The sequence below is a fragment of the Leptonychotes weddellii genome, chromosome 4, assembly GCF_054177405.1.
Source record: "Leptonychotes weddellii isolate Sample4059 chromosome 4, ASM5417740v2, whole genome shotgun sequence".
In the NCBI taxonomy this organism is placed as follows: Eukaryota; Metazoa; Chordata; class Mammalia; order Carnivora; family Phocidae; genus Leptonychotes; species Leptonychotes weddellii.
In genome coordinates, this window is record NC_138372.1 from 110494048 (window position 1) to 110515207 (window position 21160).

The 21160-nt window shown below is 39.8% G+C and overlaps 1 protein-coding gene across 2 annotated transcripts in view; it reads right to left on the bottom strand.

The window, feature by feature from the left end:
• Positions 1 to 11723, bottom strand: part of CYP7B1 (cytochrome P450 family 7 subfamily B member 1) — a 157726-nt gene extending 146003 nt beyond the window's left edge. Inside the window, exon 1 of one of the 2 annotated variants that reach the window (XM_006741253.3) lies at positions 11384 to 11723. In XM_006741253.3, coding sequence (XP_006741316.1) covers positions 11384 to 11496 — 113 coding nt within the window. In that variant the 5' untranslated portion in view covers positions 11497 to 11723. The remainder of the gene's footprint in view (positions 1 to 11383) is intronic. The other variant, XM_081816061.1, reaches the window with a different exon arrangement.
• Positions 11724 to 21160: the final 9437 nt, after the last annotated feature.

Below are 21160 nucleotides of genomic sequence, written 5' to 3' on the forward strand. Positions count from 1 at the left end.
CAAATGCTGTGGTCAAAAGTCTTTACCCTTCTTCAGTTGACTGGTGATTTCATATGTTCTAGAAATATTTTTATCTTTTGGCATGATGCTCTGTACCATATGGCACAACACACTGACAAGCAAAAAGGGTAGAACTAGTTTGAAATATATACACATATATACACACATATATTTATACATTTATATATTCACACACACACACACACTGAATGTATAGTGAAAGAATTTGCATGTATGCCTGAAAAGAAATATAAGGGCAAAGTTACACATTCTGCAAATAGTACTGAGATCCTTTGTCCATGTGAAAAAGGCCATTCAAAATCCAAAGCAAGACTGAAAGTTCAGGGCGCCTGGGTGGCTCAGTTGGTTGAGCGACTGCCTTTGGCTCAGGTCATGATCCTGGAGTCCCGGGATCGAGTCCCGCATCGGGCTCCCTGCTCGGCAGGGAGTCTGCTTCTCCCTCTGACCCTCCTCCCTCTCATGCTCTCTGTCTCTCATTCTCTCTCTCTCAAATAAATAAATAAAATCTTTAAAAAAAAAAAAAAGATTGAAAGTTCACTATAGGCCTGAAAGCATTCAAGAGACATATCAAGAACCACTATGCTTTGTGACATCGAGTAATACCTGAACTGTCTGTAACACTTTCTCACACAATATTTAACGCTGCTTCTATAAGTGAAATAAGAACTGCAGCCATGACATGGGCAATAGCTTGTATAATCCTCTTCTGAAGGATTGTTAAAATGGGAAACACACTAAACTGTCTTCAATTGATTACCAAAGGGTGCAATAGCCTTCCCCTCTGATTCCAGGTTGCTTCAACATTGTTTTCCCTTTGAAAATAGTGATCTTGAATCAAATTTTACAAGTTTTCAGGAAGAGTGAGATGTGACTCTCAGCCTGCTCACTATTCTTTGTGGTCAAGAGGCATGTTCTTCTAGAAGAAAACACAGAGGAAAAGCTTCTTGATGACTTCTTGGAGATGACACCAAAAGCATAGGAAACAAAAGCAATAATAAACAGGTGGGACTACACCTAACTAAAAAGCTTCTGCACAGCAAATGAAACAATCAATAAAATGAAAAAGCAACCTACAGAATGGGAGAAAATATTTACAAACCATATATCTGATGAAGCATTCATCTCTAAAATCTATAGGGAACTCCTACAACTCAAATGCAAAACAAACAGATCAAAAATGGACAAAGGAGGGGCGCCTGGGTGGCTCAGCTGGTTAGCATGTGCCTTCAGCTCAGGTCATGATCCCTACGTTCTGGGATCAAGCCCCGCATTGGGCTCCCTCCTCAGCAGGAAAGTCTGCTTCTCCCTCTTCCTCTCCCTCTGCTCGTGTGCTCTCTCTCTCTTGCTTGCTCTCTCTCAAATAAATAAATAAAATCTTAAAAAAAAATGAAAAATAAAAATGGACAAAGGAACTAAATAGACATTTTTCTAAAGAAGACATATTAATGGCCAACAGGTATATGAAAAGGTGCTCAACAACACTAATCATCAGGGAAATGCAAATCGAAACCACAATGATAGCATGCCAGGATGGCTATTAGCAAAAAAACCAAGGGGTATCTGGGTGGTTTAGTCGGTTAAGCATCTGACTCTTGATTTAGGCTCAGGTCATGATCTCCGGGTCGTGGGATCAAGCCCTGTGTTGGGCTCTGTGCTCAGGAGGGAGTCTGTTTGAGATACCCTCTTTCCTCCCCCCAACTCATGTAACACACTCTATTTCTCTCTCTCTCTCTCTCAAATAAATAAATAAATAAATCTTTTAAAAAAACAACAAAGGATAACAAGTGTGGGCAAATATGTAGATAAAATGGAACTCTTATACACTACTGCTGGGAATGTTGGTGCAGCTACTCTGGAAAACAGTATGGAATTTCTTCAGAAAATTAAAAATGGGACCACTGAATAATCCAATAATCACATTTCTGGGTATATATTAAGAAATAATTAAAATCAGGATCCCATGATCTGCACTCCCATCTTCATTAAAGCATTATTTACAATAGCCAAGATATGGAAGAAATCTAAGTATCTGTCTACAGATAAATGGATAAAGAAAATGTGGTATATACATACAACAGAAGATTATTAACACTTAAAAAGGTAGGAAATCCCACCATTTGTGATAACTTGGATGAACCTGAAAGACATTATGCTAAGTAAAATAAGCCAGATGTAGGACAAATACTCCATGATACCACTTATATAAGGAATCTAAAATAGTCAAACTCATAGAAGAAGAGAGTAGAATGAACAAACATTAACAGGGCTCAGTGGGGAGGAGGAAACAGAAGTATTAGTCAAAGGGCATGAAGTTTCAGTTATACAAAATGAATAAGTCCTAGAGATCTGTATAGCATAGTGCCTATAGTTAATAATACTACATCGTATACTTAAAAATTTGCTAAGAGGATATATATTATGTCAAGTGTTCTTATCATCATCATCATAAATAAACATGGGAGGAAACTTGCTTGTGATGGGTATGTTTATGACAGTTTCATGGATGTATACTTTTTTATAAACTCATCAAATTATATACGCTAAATATATACAGATTTGTGTATGTCCAAAAGAAGAAAAAAAGGGCAGGGTTCTATGTCATTTGTCCTATTCTCCACTGTATCTGAACAAGAGCATGCAGTGAATCTCAAATCTTCTGCTGAGTCATTAAATGAAAGGGTGCAAAAGCCAGTATATGAGATAAGGAAAAAGACGTATTTTCTCACACTATCCATCAAATGTGACTTTCACACAATCCAGTGCAGCAGAGATATAGCAGACTATCATTATCTGCTTTTCTTAGATTTTTTTTGCTTTGCTTAGATTTTTAACACATTCTTCTTTTGAAGTCCTAATGTATTTATTCCTGTCTTAATTAAATTTCTACTAGCAATGCTTAAAAGTTTTATTACATCATAATACTTTAGTTTTCAGTAAAGAGTTAATGTATATGTCAGAACATTATTGCAAAGATTTAAAAAGAATAAGGGGAAAAGATAAAACAGTGTTAAATTTTTGGACTTGAAGTCAAACACAGTGGGTCTGAATCCTAGACCCTACTACATTCTGGTTGTTTGACTTTGGGAACATTATTTAAATGAGACTGACTTCTTACCTCTATAAAATGAGAAAAGTTATTGTGAGGGAAGATTCAATAAATTTAACACAATAATGAATATAAAATACTTGCCTCTATGTCTAGGAGGCACATAGGAAGTGCTCAAAAGTGTTGGCTGTTCATAATAAGTCAAAAACAATTTTATAGTACTATATACTCAATACACAAAAATAGATTAGAGTCAACAATATTGGAGTAGTTAACCCTAAAGTGATAACTGTCCAACACCCGAAGAAATTGATCCCCTCACATCCTGCCCCAAAAGGACAGCACCGCCAAAATACAATGTCATGACATTAAATCCTCACTAGACATGACTGAGCAACAAGCCACTTGTCTTCCTGAGATAAAGTGGTTTGGATGTTCATAGTTCCAAGGTACAGCTAATACAAAGCAATGCTTTCATCAGCATGATTTTGATTTTCAGGCAGAAAACATGGTGTCTCTAATAGTTTATGAGTAATCATCTTACCATTATTTAAGTGTACTAATCATCTTACCATTATTTAAGTGTACTAAGGACCAAAATATGTGTGATTGTATGTGATTAACCAAACCAGGTTCAGCCCTTTCTCAAAGGAGTGCTGATCTGTTAAATAAAGTACACTGTCCATCTATACCAGGGAAGGGAATCATAAGCACAGTTATAAAATCCAGTACCTAGAACTGAAAGTTAACAGTACCTATGTTTAAACTCTGAATCTGAAGAAGCAGGAATCATCGGAATTGACTGCACTACAATCGCTATGTTTTCAGTTAGGTTTACACTAAAGAATAACATTGCACTGATACGTTCTCCATTTATAAATATTCATGACAGGTAAGCACTTGCTTAAGACATCTTCACTTTCTAATTAAGCTGCAGAAAATGTGTTATGTATGACATTTGATATATCATTTTTGTATGCAGTTTATATGCCTTGCTATTAATATCTACAACTCTAAAATATTCATATTAGAAATAGAGAATTACCACGCTGAACTGTCCATTCATGCATTCATCCTTCATTTCTTATGACAAATATTCGCTGAGAAACTAGTCAGTAAAGTAAAGCATTTTAAGTTTCTTCTTCATTATTATCAACTATTTAGGATAAAGTTATGAAGAGAAATGACAATGGATTTAAATCCTGTTATGGTTGCACTTTTATTAAAATTTCTATTAATTTCTGCATTAAGCAATTATAGACTTAATTAATCCTTCCCACTTTCCTATAGACAAAAAAAAAAAAAATCCCATCCCAAATACTTCTGTGTTGAAAAAAAATGCCAAAACCATAAAAATGAGCACTCTGGCTATAAAAATGCACGATATAATAGATGTCACCTTCTCTTATTCAGCAAAGTAGCTTTCTATAGTTTTGTCCTTTGCCTTTCACAGAAGAGTAACCTGAAGTGGTTTCAGTGGGATTTTACTTTGGATAAAATACAAAAATATTCTCCTACAAGAGGCTGGTAATCTTTCCTCTACAGCTTATGGTTCTCTCTGCTCTCCTACTTTTGGGAAGTCAGTGAAGTGTAGGATTCCATCCCCCTAGGTCCTCTCAAATCCTCAGAGTCCTCTTCTGTCTTATCCTCCAGGCTGTGGGCAGCAGGACGTAGGGATGCACCAAGTCTGGGAAATAAGAAATCTGACCAGTTCCCATCTGGATCTCAATGCCTACAATCTAAGACTTATTTTCAAAATGATTTTAAAGATTCAGAGATGCTAGATACATAACAAGCTTTCAAAACTTATTTGTATATTGATGGATAAGGAACAAAGACTGAAGAATAGCCCATGATGATCTGTGAAGTTTAGGACCCCAAATTCTCAAATTATTATGCATTAGTATAGTGATGAAAGCACTGAGTGTTTAGAAATGTTTATTTTCTGTCCTACTCCTCCTCACAGGCAACCAGAGAAGTCACCCAAGGCCCAGTCTTTTCTACTCTTTGAACTTTCTTACAAAAGGCAGTGTAGTTTAAGACCAAGGGCATGGCAGATACGACGCCTGCATTAGTTTTCTATGGCTACTGTAAAAAATTACCGCAAATTTGTGGCTTACACAACACAGATGTATTATCTTACAGCTCTGTAGCCCAGAAGTCCAAAGTGGGTCTAGGACTAAAATCAAGATGTTAGCAGGGCTAGGTTCTTTTCTGGAGGCTCTAGAGGAGAATCCTTGTCTTTCCAGCTTCCAGAGGCTGCCCACACATTCTTTGTCCCTTAGACTCCTTAATCCATCTCCAAAGCCACCGGTGGTTGGTAGACTTCTTCTCCTACCTCCTTCTTCATTCCATGTTAATTTGTGATTACATTGGGCCCACCCAAAAGTTCAGGATAATCCCTCATTTTAAGGGTAGCTGATTAACAACCTTCGTTTCATCTGCAACCTTAATCTTCCCTTTTCCAAGTAACCTAACGTTTTCATAGGTTCTGGGAATGAAGGTGAGAACAACTTTGGGGCTGAGGGGGCTTTATTCTGTCTACCATAACTATAAGGGACCTGGAATCAAAAACTCAGTTCTACTTCTGAGTAAATCTGCAACCTCAGGCAAATGAGCTTATCTCTTATTGGGTTAGTCTCTTCCTCTGAAAAATAGCTTAATAACAGCTATCTCATGAACCACAGTGAAGATTAAATGAGATAGCGTATGCAAAACATCTCAGCACAAAGTGTGGCATAAAGTAGGGCCTCAACATTGTTCTTTTCTGTCTTCCCTTACCTTCCTCTCAAAAATCAACAGGATAGTGGGGTGGAGCTGGATGTTGGATCCAGGTCCATTTGACTTCATAGCCATGCTCTTTGCCTTACACTACACTGCCTTCTATAAGGAGGTCCCATTGTTGGGGAACAGTAAGCCATGGATGACTTTACATACATAAATAGTCCCACATTTCTAAGGTAAGCACTTCAAGATTTTATTCTTATAGAAGTAACGGATTTATGCTGAACTAGTATAACTTCTGAATTGATTTCTCTTACACAAAGAGATATCTTCTAAAGGATTGCCGGGATTTATCAGCAAATATGATTACAGCATTTAGCAATCCTTAATGTTGGCCTAATCAACAACATATTAAATGGTCACTTTAAAGGGCACACAAACAGTGAAGTGTTTTCAGAGCTCACATGTTCCTGTAATTATACAATAGGAAGATTCTCTACCTTCAGGACCTTCTTTTTTTAAGTTACAAAGTAAAACAGCAAAGCAAGCCTGAAATCTGTCTCAAATGGTAACAAGACCGATCCAAACACTGCAGTTTAATAAGGGAAACTGTAGCACCACGCATAACTGATTACTTGTTGCCACAAATGTGCCTGGAGATCTCTCTAGCACCTTCTATGTAAAAACATAAAAATCCACCTGCTAAACTCAGCACAATCTTGAGTAGAAAATTACTTTGCTTTCAGCTGCCCACATCTTTTTCCTATATTTTGTCATGAGAAAAGAGGAAGAAACAAGAAAAAATCCACTAATGATTGCAACCTAGCTCTTCTCATTGTCTAGGCAGTGTTAACAGTGTGAGGGATCTAGAGCACCATAGGTCTAGCTTGGGAGTAATTAATCAATTAGAAAGAGGAAATAATTGACTTATGTGATACAGTGATGTCAACAAATCAACATTTCAAAATAACTCATTATCTACATAACCTTGACATCTTACAACTTGAAAAGAAATCACTGAATTTTTACTTTGACTCATCAGCATTTAAATCTTATTTCTGACCAATTACAGCATTTTGGGGGGCATGGGGATATGTGTGTTGGGGGAGAGGGAAAGAAAATCATCCCATTTTTTCTCCTAATCAGCAACTAGGAAAAAATGGTTTCTGGGAAGTGACAAAGAAACTTAATGGTGCAAGCCAATTGTCTTTGAAGTGATAGCACTTCATTACAAAATGTATTTACATTTCTCATGCACTTTGCTTCTCACATCTACCTAGTGTAGTAGCTGTTGTTTCCATTTTCCAGTTAAGGAAAATGACTCAGACAAGTTAGGCACAGTCAGGGGTCACAGAATCCAAGGACCCTTTGAATCTCCTGCTGAGGAAGGGGATTCTCTCTGAGGTAGTCTGGAAAATGTCTTATGGTGAGGCAACCTCTTCTTCTGGGCTCAATCTTTTTTTTTTTTTTAATAGATTTTAATTATTTATTTGAGAGACAGAATGAGAGGGAGAGAGAGAGCATGAGGGGGGGAGGGTCAGAAGGAGAAGCAGACTCCCCGCTGAGCAGGGAGCCTGATGGGGGATTCGATCCTGGGACTCCAGATCATGACCTGAGCCGAAGGCAGTCGCCTAACCAACTGAGCCACCCAGGCACCCCTGGGTTCAATCTTTGCGGTGTTTCTCTAGTTGAAAACTTACACAGTGCAAGTTCAGTTGTGTTCTCAGAACCTACTATTCTCCACCAGCACCTTCGGAAGGGTCTCAGCTTGGCCAAAATCTTACTCTTAGTCCAGTAAGACTCTGATCACCAGAACTGTAAGAGAATAGGTCTGTGTTGTTTAACATCACTGAATTTGTAAAATTTTGGTATAGCAGCCATAGGAAACTAGTGCAAATTTGGTACCTGGAAGTGGCATGCTGCTGTGACAAATACCTAAAAATACACACATGACTTTGATTGGGCAATGGGCAGAGGCTAGAAGAATTTTGAGGAAGATGATAGAAAAAAATCCAGATTGCCTTGAACAGATGATGAGTAGAAATACAGATGTTAACAACTCCCTTAGTGAGGACTCAGAAGAAAGTGAGGACTATGGGAGAGAATATATATATATATATATCTTAAAGAATATTTACACCATCCTAAATAGACCTAAGTAAAAATATTAACATCAAAGGCACTGCTGGTGAGGGCTCAGATTAAATGAGGAACATGCCACTGTAAACTGGACAAAAGGGATTCTTTTCTTACAGTTGCAGAAAGCTCAGCTACATTGTGCACTGCAGTTACATGGAAAGCAGAATTTGTACCGGATGAACTTGGATATTTAACTAAGGAGATTTCTAAGCAATGTGTTGAAGGGGTAGCCTAGTTTTTCTGGCTGCTTTTAGTAAAATGTGAGAGGGAAGACGTAGAAGAAGGGAAGAATTCTTGGGCACAGAGGGACCAGGAAATGATGCTTTGGAAAATTCTCAGCCTATCCAGACAGCAAACTAGGAGAGTCACTGTCAAAAAAGAGTGCTCTGGAGAGAAAGCCAAGGATGTGGCTGGACACATTTTGCTAGTGCCTGGGAAAAATCAAAAGGTTGGCATATTCTGTTAAAATCAAGGATAGATGGAGACCAGCCTTGAAGCTTCCCTCAGCAGACAGAACCACTGTAGTCATTCAGGCAAAGCTTAATTTAGCTTATTTTGCGAGAATAATTTGATCTGGATTATTTCTTGCGTGTGCCTCTGGAAATGATAAGCAAAACTTGAACTATTTCCCAAGGTTTATATGAGGTAACCACTGAAAACTGTAAAAACGAAATCCATTACTATGAAGAATAAACAGTCACTACTCTCTCACTATATAAGCTGCTTTATAAAAATAAACAAAGGCAGACACTCAACGACTGAGCCACCCAGGCGCCCCATAATTGACTGAGTCTCATTTCATGTTCTGGTTTGAGCACTTCCAGTTTGCGAACTGTCTTTTTGGTGTGTGCTCAATAATTTCTTACTAATTACTACTTCAGTGATTCATTGGTTTCACATTGGCTATTTTGAACTTTTGACAATTTAGTCATACACACTCATTCACATGTACAGTATTGGTCAACCAGCGAAAAGATGAGGCATGTGACAGTTTCCCCTCAGCCATGTCAAAAGAAGCCAGGACTATAAATGGAATGATCCAAGAAAAATCTGTGGAGGAGCCTCTTATTGATGGAGTCAATCCCTGTGACGTACATGAAAGACCCACAATGTTCTTGGGAATTTTTGTCCCAGGATGGATCATATTGAGATCCACGCACTAATTTACATGATTTAAATGGTGAGATTTGGGACTTTGGAGCTGACTGAGATTTATGTGAGATCTTCGACCTTGTGTTGATACTGTGATAGGTTGAGATTTTTGTGAACGCTGGGACAGGGTGGTATATTTTGCATGTAAGATGGACATAAATCTTTGGAGGTTAGAGGGAGCATTGTGGTAGGAAGAATGATGTTTCCCAACGATGTCCATGTCTTAATCCCCCAAACCTATGAATATGTTACCTTACATCACAAAAAGGGCTTTGCAGATGTGACTAAATTAAGGACTTTGAGATGGGAAGATTATCCTGGATTATCTGGGTGGGTTCAACATAATCACAAGGGTTCTTATAAATCAGAGGCAGAAGCATCAGAGTATGAAAAAAAAAAATGAATTCTGGTGGCCTTTAGAAACTGGAATAAATAAGGAAATGGATTCTCCCCTAGTTCCACCAAATGCAAACACTTTGATTGGGGACAGTAATGTCCATTTCTGACTTCTGTTTCCAGAACTGCAGAATTTAAAAATCTATGTTACTGCCCCCTCCCTATCATATTTTCTGTGAACACCTTCCTCTCTTCATAACAAGCCCTTTAACTGTAAGTATCCCCTTTAACACATATATAAGTTAGTGCCACTCTGTATTTCATTTATTTAGAAGAATTTAACCATTTTATATTTATTTTATATTGTTCTGGTAGGACTAACTTTTGTCATTTTTGCAGGGAACGGGAGGTAGGGAAAGAATAATAGAGACATGTTTGTTTTCAAGTTGGCCTTGCTAACCAGACTCTGCTTTTATATGTTGTCTTTATAATAATTTAGAAAGTATCTATATTTAAGTCAATTATGGGGTGCCTGGGTGGCTCAGTCGTTGAGTGTCTGCCTTTGGCTCAGGTCATGATCCCAGAGTCCTGGGATCGAGCCCCGAATCAGGCTCTCTGCTCAGCGGGAAGCCTGCTTCTTCTTCTCCCACTCCCCCCGCTTGTGTTCCCTCTCTCGCTGTGTCTCTCTCTGTCAGAGAAATAAATAAAATCTTTAAAAATATATATATATATTTAAGTCAATTATTAGTAAAAAATGGTGATTTTTAAAAACATATGTATATGATTAATGACTTGCTGGAAATGAACTGAGTTCCTAGCACCACCCAAATCTTATCTTGAATTTATCAGTTTTATTTTAAATGTGGCCTTGGCTGAGGGTTAGACACTGTGGAAGATGGAACCTACATAGAATCAAGTAACACTGAATTAAAGTATCCTAAATTCTCATGTTGGGTTCTAAAGCAAGAGCACAGCCATTGGAAAAGGCAACCTGAGGGGAGGGCATGGCACATCCCAGGAAAATCACTGAAAATTTGCATGGGGGAAAAAAAGCAATACTCCCTTCTAGAGTATTCATCCATGCACATTCTAGAAATGTCCCCAGGTATCTGAATGCGGTACAATGGTGCCATTTTCCCCAAACCTTTGAGAAACAACCTGTATCACACAAACATATACATATAAACATATCTGTGTGTATATATACCTATGCAAACATCTAATCGCAAACAGAAAATACAGTGATTTCGAGTGAATGCTTCTATTTAAAATATTTGTTTCTACTTCCACATTTCAAATCTGATAAAGAAGTGACACACTTCTAGCGTTGTGTTGTTATTGGTTTTGTTCTAATGAAAATAATACAGTAAATGCACAAAATGCACACCATAAACTCACTTAGTAGTCACCAAACTCCCACGATGTATTATTACTGCGTTTTTCCACATGAGGTACAGTGATGTAAACTGAGGCACAGAGAAGTACCCAGAATTATTGTTCGTACCATACACTGCCATTCTCCTGAAACATTTCACTTTTAACTGAAGGAAACGTAAGAAAATTCCCCTCGAAATGTTCTACGAATTCTACGCCATAAAGCATCAACTCATTGGAACTCGGCACCAAAATGTGTGTGTTTGGAAGCCATACGTGATGCATAATGAATAATGCAAACCTAGGGCTTATTACATACAACCTACACGGGAGCAGCAAATCGAGTTCGGTCCCAACGCTTTAATATGTATGCGTATGTATGGGGAAGACGCAGAAGCCTTTGTCATTACACACAATCCCCCAACACTCCGCTGCCCCGCAGCAAGTTCTGACTACACGCACTTGAAATCCCTGGGGTTGGGGGGGCGGGGTACTCCCTCGGCCTGCCGGGTCGGGCACAGTCCGCGGGGCCCAGGGCGCATGCGTGGCCCGGGCAGCCGGGCCGCGCGGTAAGGCCGCGGGGGCGCTTACCTGGTGCGCCCGGCGCGCAACCACAGGACCACGAGCAGCAGGGCCGCGGCGAGGGCCAGGCCCGGGAAGCTGAGTAGCTGCGGCAGCAACGGCTCCAGCGAGAAGAGGCCCATGCCCGCGGACACGTCTTCCGCCGTCTGGTTCCCGCGCGGCCGCAGCGGACAGCCAGGGGTCTCTCCCGGGGCGGCGACACTACTGCTTCCCGCGGCGTCTCTCGGCGACTCTTTCCCGGTCCGGGCGCCAGAGGCGGGCCTGCTCGCGGCGCTGCCAGGAATGTCACCGCGGGCCCCCGAGGCTGCGTCTCAAAGTTCTTGCACTCCCCTCCCCCGGCCCAGCCCCCACCCACGCGCACCGCCCCGCTCCGCGACCGCCTCCGGCCAGGCGGCTTCTGGAAAAACGGCGCCTGGGTTCCTAGGGGCCGGAAGGAGGGCCAGGGAAGAGGGGGAAGGGGTTAGGATTTCCTGACGACGAACCTCTGAAGGCCTGGAGGAGGGAATTTCTGTTCAGTTTTGGAAGTGAGTCTCTTGGGTTTCTCATCCCCTAGCCCGGGCCCCTCAGGAGGAGGGACCCTGCCTGCTCCTAGAACAGCGTTGGGACTGTGCCCGCTGCTCAGTGGCACCGCTGATCTCTTAGGTACGACCCAGAGAACAGAGAACCCTGCGAGCGGCAGGTACCAGTAATGCACGCTGCCTCCAGCCTGGTCCCGGCCACCTCTTTCGCCCTGCACATCCTGTTTGCGCACACGGTTTTTTTGAGAGCCTACTGTGTGCGAAGTCTTGTCCGAGAGGTTAGGAATGGAGACCAGGGCCGGGAGGCATACAGTCCAGGAATAGAGAAGAAAGACCAGTCAATTGCAGAACAACGCTAAGGGCCGAAATAGAAGTGGTAGAAGCCCCACAGGTTGTTCTTACAAAGGATAAGGGAGAAACGTTTAAAATATCTTTGCTGGAGTAAGGCCCGTTCACCAGGGACTTAACACATGTTTGTTACTCTCCACACCAAACTTGAGATGTAATTTTTAGCAGTATTTTAGAGAACATATAATGATACTCTGGCTAAGTAATTTACCCTCGTTGCTCAGTTGATAAGTAACTAACAACCATTCTTGCCACTGTGTTTTCTACTTTATGTAAGATTTTGTTTGCACTGTTCTCTGGACTATTACAACAGCTTGTGGACTGATCTCAGACCTTTGACCTTTCCAGCCCATCCTCCCCATTGGCACCTCTCTACAACACAGACCTATTCTGCTTTTACCCTATTCAATACTCTTAATGATAATGCCTTTGTGACTAAGTCATAAATCTTCCACCTGCAATGAGAAGCCCTCCACAATTTGTCTCCATTGTATAACTCCCACAGCTAGTACAGTTCCATATACACTAACTCTTGAGCCACGGAGTCCCTCACAGTCTGCCCTTTCACACCTTTGCTTATGATATTTGCTCTGCCTGAAAAGTTTTCCTCTCTCCCCTAAATACTAAAATTCTACCTACCTCTCAAGGTCTAATTCAAATCCCACTTCCTCCTAGAAATTATCCGTAACTCTTCTTTTGTGATTAAGATCTCCATCCTCCATACTTTTAACACTGTCTCAACTTTTCACCCCATCACATTTTTCTACCGTATCTGAGTTATTTCTAAGTCTGTCTTTCTTGCTCTAGAACGTGGGAACCATCTCTCAGCCAGCCTTGTCTGCACCCACTCTCTAGCCCCCTCCCCTGAGTCCCCATCCCCTGAATCCCCACCCCCTGAATCCCTGCCCCTGGGGTTGAGATGACATAATTGTAAGTACTTTGCATGCACCTGGCTCTTAATGCTCCATAACTGAATTAAGCTACTGCATTGCTGTCCTTGGCCCTAAAGCTATAAATGGCTGGGCTAGCATTAGAACACCAATGCTTATGAGTATCTTCATCTTTGACTTTTATTCCAGGGTCTTTCTACTGCCTCTCCTTCCTCCTGTTGTAAATTCAAATTTCCATGAAATCCAAAAGGATACAGTGAACCAACAGCTACTGTCTCCTCCAAGGTAAAACAAATTGGTTTCCATCACTGCCTGGCCGGTAGAGCCAGCTTACTGGACGATATCCATGCTGTGCATTTCTGTAACCACTGCAGAAAGCCCCTCTCACTAATTTTCACAAGCATCCTCAACTTTTTCTTTTATTTTCGATTTGATCTCCTGGATGACTCTTCTGTTTGAAAATATAGGTAAAAATATTAAGCATTAGTCAATCTGTTGAACATTTACTATGTACCAGGCATCATGCTAAACATTTTACTTCGTAACAATAATAGCAAGCACCTGCAGTTAATCACACTGTCTTAAGAAAGTGGAAGAAGGAAGACCACACTGTCACCTACTAGATTTGGTTAGCAACTGTGTCATATTCCTACAGTCTCTGTATAATATTTTACTTCGAACACTTTACGGTGTGCACTTAACAAATTTTGAATGTATGTTTCTCTTATATTTTCCATTTATTTTAAAAGGGACCTCCATTCTGTAAACTGACCCGGTTGAAATAAAATTGGAAGACTTTTTTTATTATTTTGGTCTTGTAACCCAGCATCAGCATCATTATATTCCATCTAGTTCAGTATATTTTACTCTGAAACATGCCTTTATTCCCATCACTTTTCTGACAGAGATGACTAGTCGCTCTTCTATATCTACTTCCCCCTTGCTTCTCAGTAACAGTCCTTGATTTTTAAATGAACATGTATGTGACTGTCCACTACAAAGACTTCTTTCTCAGCCTTCCTTGTAGTTAGATGTGACCAAATTCTCACCAGTAAGTTAAGTTTAAGGTATTAGTTCAGAAAAGCGCCCTTAACAGGAATGAACAGACCCTTTTATTAATAAATCTGGCAATTCCAGCTTAATTCCAACACAGGGGTTCATAAGGTATACAGGAGAAGCAACTGTAAAATTCTGGATACTCAGCAGTCCCCTTCAGAAACAAGCCACAGATTGTTCCTTCAACATCAGTTACCAATGTTAGTGTCTTGTGTACCTTCGCCGTACTAATTAGACCAGGGTTAACAGATCTAAAAGAGTCATGGCGTGGCCCTTAGACTTTGAGGTGTGCAGATGTGGAAGTATGTTCAATATAGGTAACATCTGGCCTAGTCATCTTTCTCCAGAAAATATTGATTATGAAACACATGGAGAGAGAGAGAAATACAAGCAAAAACAGAAGTGAAATCAGAGAGAGTAAAGGGAGAGGGTGATACATTTGAGTCTCTAAAGTAAGAGTCATGACAATTCAGATGATGGGTCATACTTCAAAGCTTCCTCCACCTGCCCAGGTGACTCTCATCTGGCAGGTGGTCAGAGCTGCCAGTCTCTTTCTCTGTTCTCTTTCTAATCTAATCTCAAATTCTGGCCCAATTTACTTTGTGGCCTTTTCATTTTAAAGAGCCTGTTTGGAAGTCAACAGAACTTCAATTCTGATATATCCCTCTGCTTTTCAACATGTATGTCCTAATTCTCCTGCTCTTTGATAATACTAGTACATTGGATTGAGACCTCCAAATCCACCGACTTAGTCAATAACATTTTGTTAAGTGCAAATGTTGTCCATGGCACTATACTTGGCCTGCTGGAGCTATAAAAATGAATTAGATGACCCTTACTTCAAAGAGCTGGGACTAAGAGAACAAAAAGGATTGACATCAGAAAGGAGAACAAAAAGAGGCCAGTCCACGTGAGATTGTGGAGTGACAATGGAGAGATTACAAGCACAAGCACTCATATGGCTTTAATTTTGTGAATTCCTAGGAGGCAAATAAGTGCTGGAGAAAGAGTAGATTACATTCTGGCTTTAGTTGTTGGGAAATATTTGAAAGTCCCCCCGTGAAAATGTCAAAGTGGACTCCACACATTTTTTTCCCCCAATATTGGGAAGTTCCTAAAATCAGACTTGATTACTCAAGCCTGAAAGGTCCTATCAACTTTTGACATAAAATATAGATTGGGTTTAATTGTATGGGGACTAACATAATAAAATAAAATTTAAAAAAATTAAATAAGTCGTACCTATAACTAAATAATGACTGTGGTTATCTTTTCCCCCTTCTTCACAAGCTCTGTCTTGACTTTGATTTCCTATCCCCTTCTGTAGATTTAAGACCCCCTCTGGGCAAAATTGTGAAACAGAGGAAGGAAAGAAAAGGAAAGAAGGAAGGAATTGAGAGGATTGAGAGGACCTGCCAAGTGCCAGGTACTGCTTCATGTTTCACATGCATTGTCTCATCTAATCTTCAATACTATCTCGGGGGCGCCTGGGTGGCTCAGTTGGTTGGGTGACTGCCTTTGGCTTGGGTCATGGCCCCGGGGTCCTAGGATTGAGTCCCGCATCGGGCTCCCCCTGCTGTGCGGGGAGTCTGCATCTCCCTCTGCCTCTGACTGCCACTCCCCCTGCTTGTGCTCTCTTTCTCTCTGTGTGTGTGTGTGTGTCAAATAAATCAATAAAATCTTAAAAAAAAAAAAATCTCAGATGTAGGTATTCTTTCCTTTTCCATAACAGAAAGACAAGACTCAGAGAGTTTCAGAGCACCCGTGATTGCTCCTCCATTCCACTGTGAAGTTGCCCCTCCTGTCACTATATCATTTTGCCTTCTTTAGAGCTTTCTTTCGCTAACCCTTTACCATATCTGTTTAGTCATTCTTACCTCCATTTTTATGGATCCTGTTTTTACCTTGAGCTGCCCATAACCAACATACCCCATGGCAACAAATGGGCCTCTGCTTTGTACCTTGGCCTACTGCAGCCCTTGGCTAACTCTGAGGCTGATCTCAGTTTTCCCATCTGTAAAATGATACGAGACTACCTTCCCCTATAGGTTTATGAGGATTAAGTTGTGAGGAGTAAATATATGACAATAGAAATGCCTGGACCTTCTCCCTGTTTCACATTTGAACACCTTCTGCTCCACTGACATAGGGTTTAAGTAGAAGTGAGTTAATTAGACAAATTCAGCCCAGCTGAGGGGTTAGCTTGTTGATATGCTACTTCTGCCTAATTAAAATATAAAATGTGCCACTTTCTTGTTTCCTTAAGGTGACTATCCTGATTGTGGCTGAGATGGCAATAATGGTATATAGTGAGACTTGAGGCTGCTATAAGCCTGAAAGTTGTTGTTCAGTTGTCACGTTGTAAATAGTGAGGCATCTTGGATACCAGCCCTGAACCTGACTACAAATATCTTAAATTATAATTACTCCCTCTTATTCTGGCTTTCTTTGCAATTTAAACAATGGTACTTATTTTCTCGTTAGTTTTCCCTTCTCCCAAAAAGCCAGCTTATAGTATTAACCTAGCACTTAGCTTACACATATAGACATGGCAGGCAAAATGCTTATTAAATAAAATGCTGTTGAGTGAACAGAGTGACCCAACAACAGAGAGTGTTGTTACATTTAAATCTCTTTTTTATAAAGTACAATTTTAGGTAAGACGGGAATGTAATCATTTTGAAGCAGCTTTAAAAATGGTGGAACAGATGGCTCTGATTATCTCCAAGAGGCAAGGAATAGATTAAATAGTTTTGTCATTTCTCGTTTAATAGTCTTGGCATTATAACTTATACACACTTGAGTTTTGAATACTCTGGCTTACAAATTCACAATGCCATGTTAAAGCTTAGTTCATTCTCATGATCTGACCCTACTTCTGATGCCGGTATTTGAGATTTATTCTCTCTCTGTCTCTGACTCACTTACTGGCTTTTCCAACATTTCATTTCCCACTTAGCCCTGGAAACCAGATTTCTGAGGACAGAATGTACAGGGATCTCTCTGAGCATTCCTTTACATAAGAACCATTCCCTCTACCTTCACTCCCCAGCTACAGCAGGGCTCTGTTCACTAAAGGAACGTTTTATAGATTAAAAAACAACAACAACACAACAACAAAAAAACAGACTGGTTCTTGGAGAAGCAACACAGTGTCCTGGTCCAAAATAAAATCTACCCACAGCACCTCTTTCCTACCAGGTTCTGCTGTTTCTACCTGTTACAGGAGAGGTCCTGGGAAACAGACTCAGGGAGAGATCAGTGCAGGAGTTTAGTATTAGGGCAAGCTCTCAGAATCAGCACCAGGGGTGGGAGAGTGAGGCAAACACATAGACAGAGGGAGAGTTTGGACTGGGATGCAGTTTCAACAAGACTCAGCCCCTGAGGATATCTAGAACTCCGATGGCCCTTCAGAATTTGCCCCCAAATAGGGTGAAGGTTTAGATCTTTAGAGCACAGTAGCAACAAGTCATTTATTGCTTTGTGGACTGCCCTCAGGATGGTGAGGAGGATGACCTTAGACAAGGGAGCTCTCTGTATCTGAAGACAGTTTCTGAAAGCAGCTGGTGAACTCCCAGAAGCTGGGAGCACAGGTCTTCCCATTCTGACAAAGAAACTGAGCAACACAACACAGTGTCCACTAAATACACAGTGTCTACTGTGGTGCCACAGAAATATGTCAGGGACAGGGGCACCTGACTGGCTCAGTTGGTAGAGCGTGCTACTCCCGATCTCAGGGTTGTGAGTTTGAGCCCCACTTTAGGTGAAGAGATTACTTAAAAATAAAATCTTAAAAAAAAAAAAAAGTATTTCAGGGGCAGATAGCACATCGATGGTGATGATTCTTGGATTCATTCATTTTGTAGTTGTTTTCATTTTTACTAGCAGAACTATCGTAACACTAGCCTCTCAGCTTCTGAGATGATACAACAATCATGTTTATTAAATGATTCTAATCTTAAAGAAAAACTGTACACTGTTTATGAGTCAAAGTTTTAGTACAATATTGCAAGAAGGAAAGCCTCTAGGAGGTCAGTTCAACCATTTACTCTGATTAGGAACATTATAGAAAGAGATTGTTAGTTAACCATTGTTAGATTAGCTACAAAAGGGAAAGAACAGCTTAAAATGACTCAGCTCTTGGCTTATGGGTGACAGTCAACAAGGGCGAGTTTCCCCAAGTCCAAATCCCATGAAATTTTATCCGAAAACCACTTAAGCATTTTTCAGGAGCACCAAGTTCTTCCTTTTCATTAGGCAAAAAGTTTCTGCTGCAAATAAGATTCAGACAATTTTTCTTTTACACTAACAAGTTATGATTCAGACAATTTTTCTTTTACACTAACAAGTTATATTTCATTTACTCAGTCTATCACAGTGACCCTTCCTTCACAGAGTCCCATCCCTCTTTTTTTTATTTAATTTTAATTTATTTATTTAATTTTTATTTTTTTTAAATTTTATTATGTTATGTTAGTCACCATACAATACATCATTAGTTTTTGATGTGGTGATCCACAATCCATTGTTTTCGTATAACACCCAGTGCTCCATGGAGTACGTGCCCTCCTTAATACCCATCCCTCTTATCAGGCTGGTTGCAACTTGGACTCATGATTGGCCCTTCCATACTCACCCATTCTTTAAAACCTAGGAAAAAAAATCCATTCATACTTTATCCCCCATTCCTCTCTGATTCCTCATTTTTTGAACTCTGTCTCCAGATTTCTTCCCACCCTTCTCTTAATTGTTCAAGGCTCAACTGAAAAATGGTCAAATTTATTCCTACAAGGTGTTCTGAACCTTTTTTCTTATTTCTTCCTCCAGTTTTCTGATCACGAGCATTTCCGTGGTTGATCGATTCCTTTCTCCTTTCTTCTCTGAAGTCTGACATTTTTCCACCAAGATTGCCTATTTTTGTATTTTTAAAAGCAATTAATAATTGCAACTATACATTCACTGAAAGTTTTGAATATTCTGATTTATGAGAAAACCTTGCACTACTATAAGAAGAAATTAATTGATTTGTAATAATTCTGAAAAGCAGTCTAATTGTTTGCTTCCCAGGGTTGAAATACAACTAAAACAGGTATACACACACATCAGCATTAGCCAAAAGCTTCCTAAAATCTATGGTTGCATTGTGGCATCTGTTTTGACCGTATGGCAACTAGTAACCAGAAGGCAGAACTCTGTACCTTCACTTGTTTCTGCAAGAAACCAAACCCAGCAGGCAGTGAAGTCTTTGCTGCAAATTTGTAAGAAGTCACATTGTACAGCATACAAAATTCTACATACACAAAAATCCTCAGCATTTTATGTCCCCAGCCCTCTCAGACCACATTGCAATAGGAAACATCTTTCTCTTCTCCCAGACAGAGTCCACCCTCTCTGGTTCTACTTTCCCTCCAGAATTTTCCTCTTCAAATATCAAATACCTCCGGCCTTTGTAATGCAAAGCAATTCAACTCACATCTTTTATTTGAGCAAGCTACTGGAGTCTCCCTTGTCTAGAAGCTATCAAAAAACTTTCTTCTGAACAATGAGCCTGTAATATTTTCAAAATATAGTCATCATCTTCAACAACACCAATTTTAAAAAAATTAAGTGAAATTAATCATTTTCTCTTTCAGGAATGTAAGTAGATGTTAGGGAAATTAGAAAAGAATGGTATCCTCTCTCTCCCATCCTTAAAGATGCTCTAATGACAGTGACTGGTCAGTCAGGGTGTATGTGAACTGACAAATATCAACATGCATCCCTTCTGCATTTATAAATGGATCAGAGAATCCCATTTATAGTCATACTATGTCTTTTCTCCACTTGTCCCTCAGGCTAGATTCTTGGTCTAGAAAAGTGCAAGGACTAATTCAGGCTTTTCAGAGTTTCCTCCTCCCACCTGTGGGTGTTCTATGACCCCAAAATCCTTTCTCTTTCCCCATGTCTATTTGCCTTTGCTTCTACTTTATCCCATCAATCTAAAAACCTATTCCTTATCTAAATTTTCGCTGACAGTCAGCAAAAAACTTAGCCCTCTGGCATTTACACAACCCTCATGCCAAGACAAACATAGTGTAATGCTTTAAGGAAATTTCTATTGCTCACACAGAAGTTGAAGTATATATTAGAATTCTACCTTTCTACTTCTCTCTGTATTTCTGTATCAGGAATCAGAATATAATTATTTGTAATTAGAAGTCTGAAAATGAACCAGCATAGGGCTTTTGAGTCAATAAGGCATTTTCAAACATTATCTCATGTGACTACTTGACCTTCTAGTGAGCTGAATATTATCTTCACTTTACACACATACCTGATAAATTCCCTGACAACAAGTCCTGTGTCTGTCTGTATTTCACCAGTGTACACATAATGCTTGGAGGATTATGTGACACTTTGTAGATTCTCAATAAATATTTGTTAAATGAATGAAAATCAGAAAACTATTGTTAAGAAATAAAATGAAATTAATATTTATCGAGTACCCACTATGTGCTGATCATCAAGCTAAATAACTTCGTATACATTTTATCTGTGCAATATTCCCATAAGCTTGACCAAGTTCAAGAGCCAGATTGTGGAAGCAGATGGATACTCAGTTATTAATCTGAATATCAGTAGTACTTTTTCTACTGTATAGGTTTGCCTCGCTATACATAATGCATTTCTAGATCTCTTCTGTATCAGTCTACCTTAAAATTTAGTTCCTTTTCTAAAAAATATTTCTAAATCTTGGGTCAATATTTGTACAACATTGAAGCTTTAATTTGAGGAAAACACCATGAATACAGAACTAACTGAGAGAGAGAGCAAGGGGTAGGCTTAGTTGGTTATTTCTGAGAAATACAAAGAACAGTGCAAGCCACAGGGATAGATATTGGGACTGATCTTACTGAATTTTGTTTTGTTTTTCTAAAAAAATAATGTGCAGTAGAAGATTTTCAGACACTGCAAGAGTCACATGCCAAGATAAC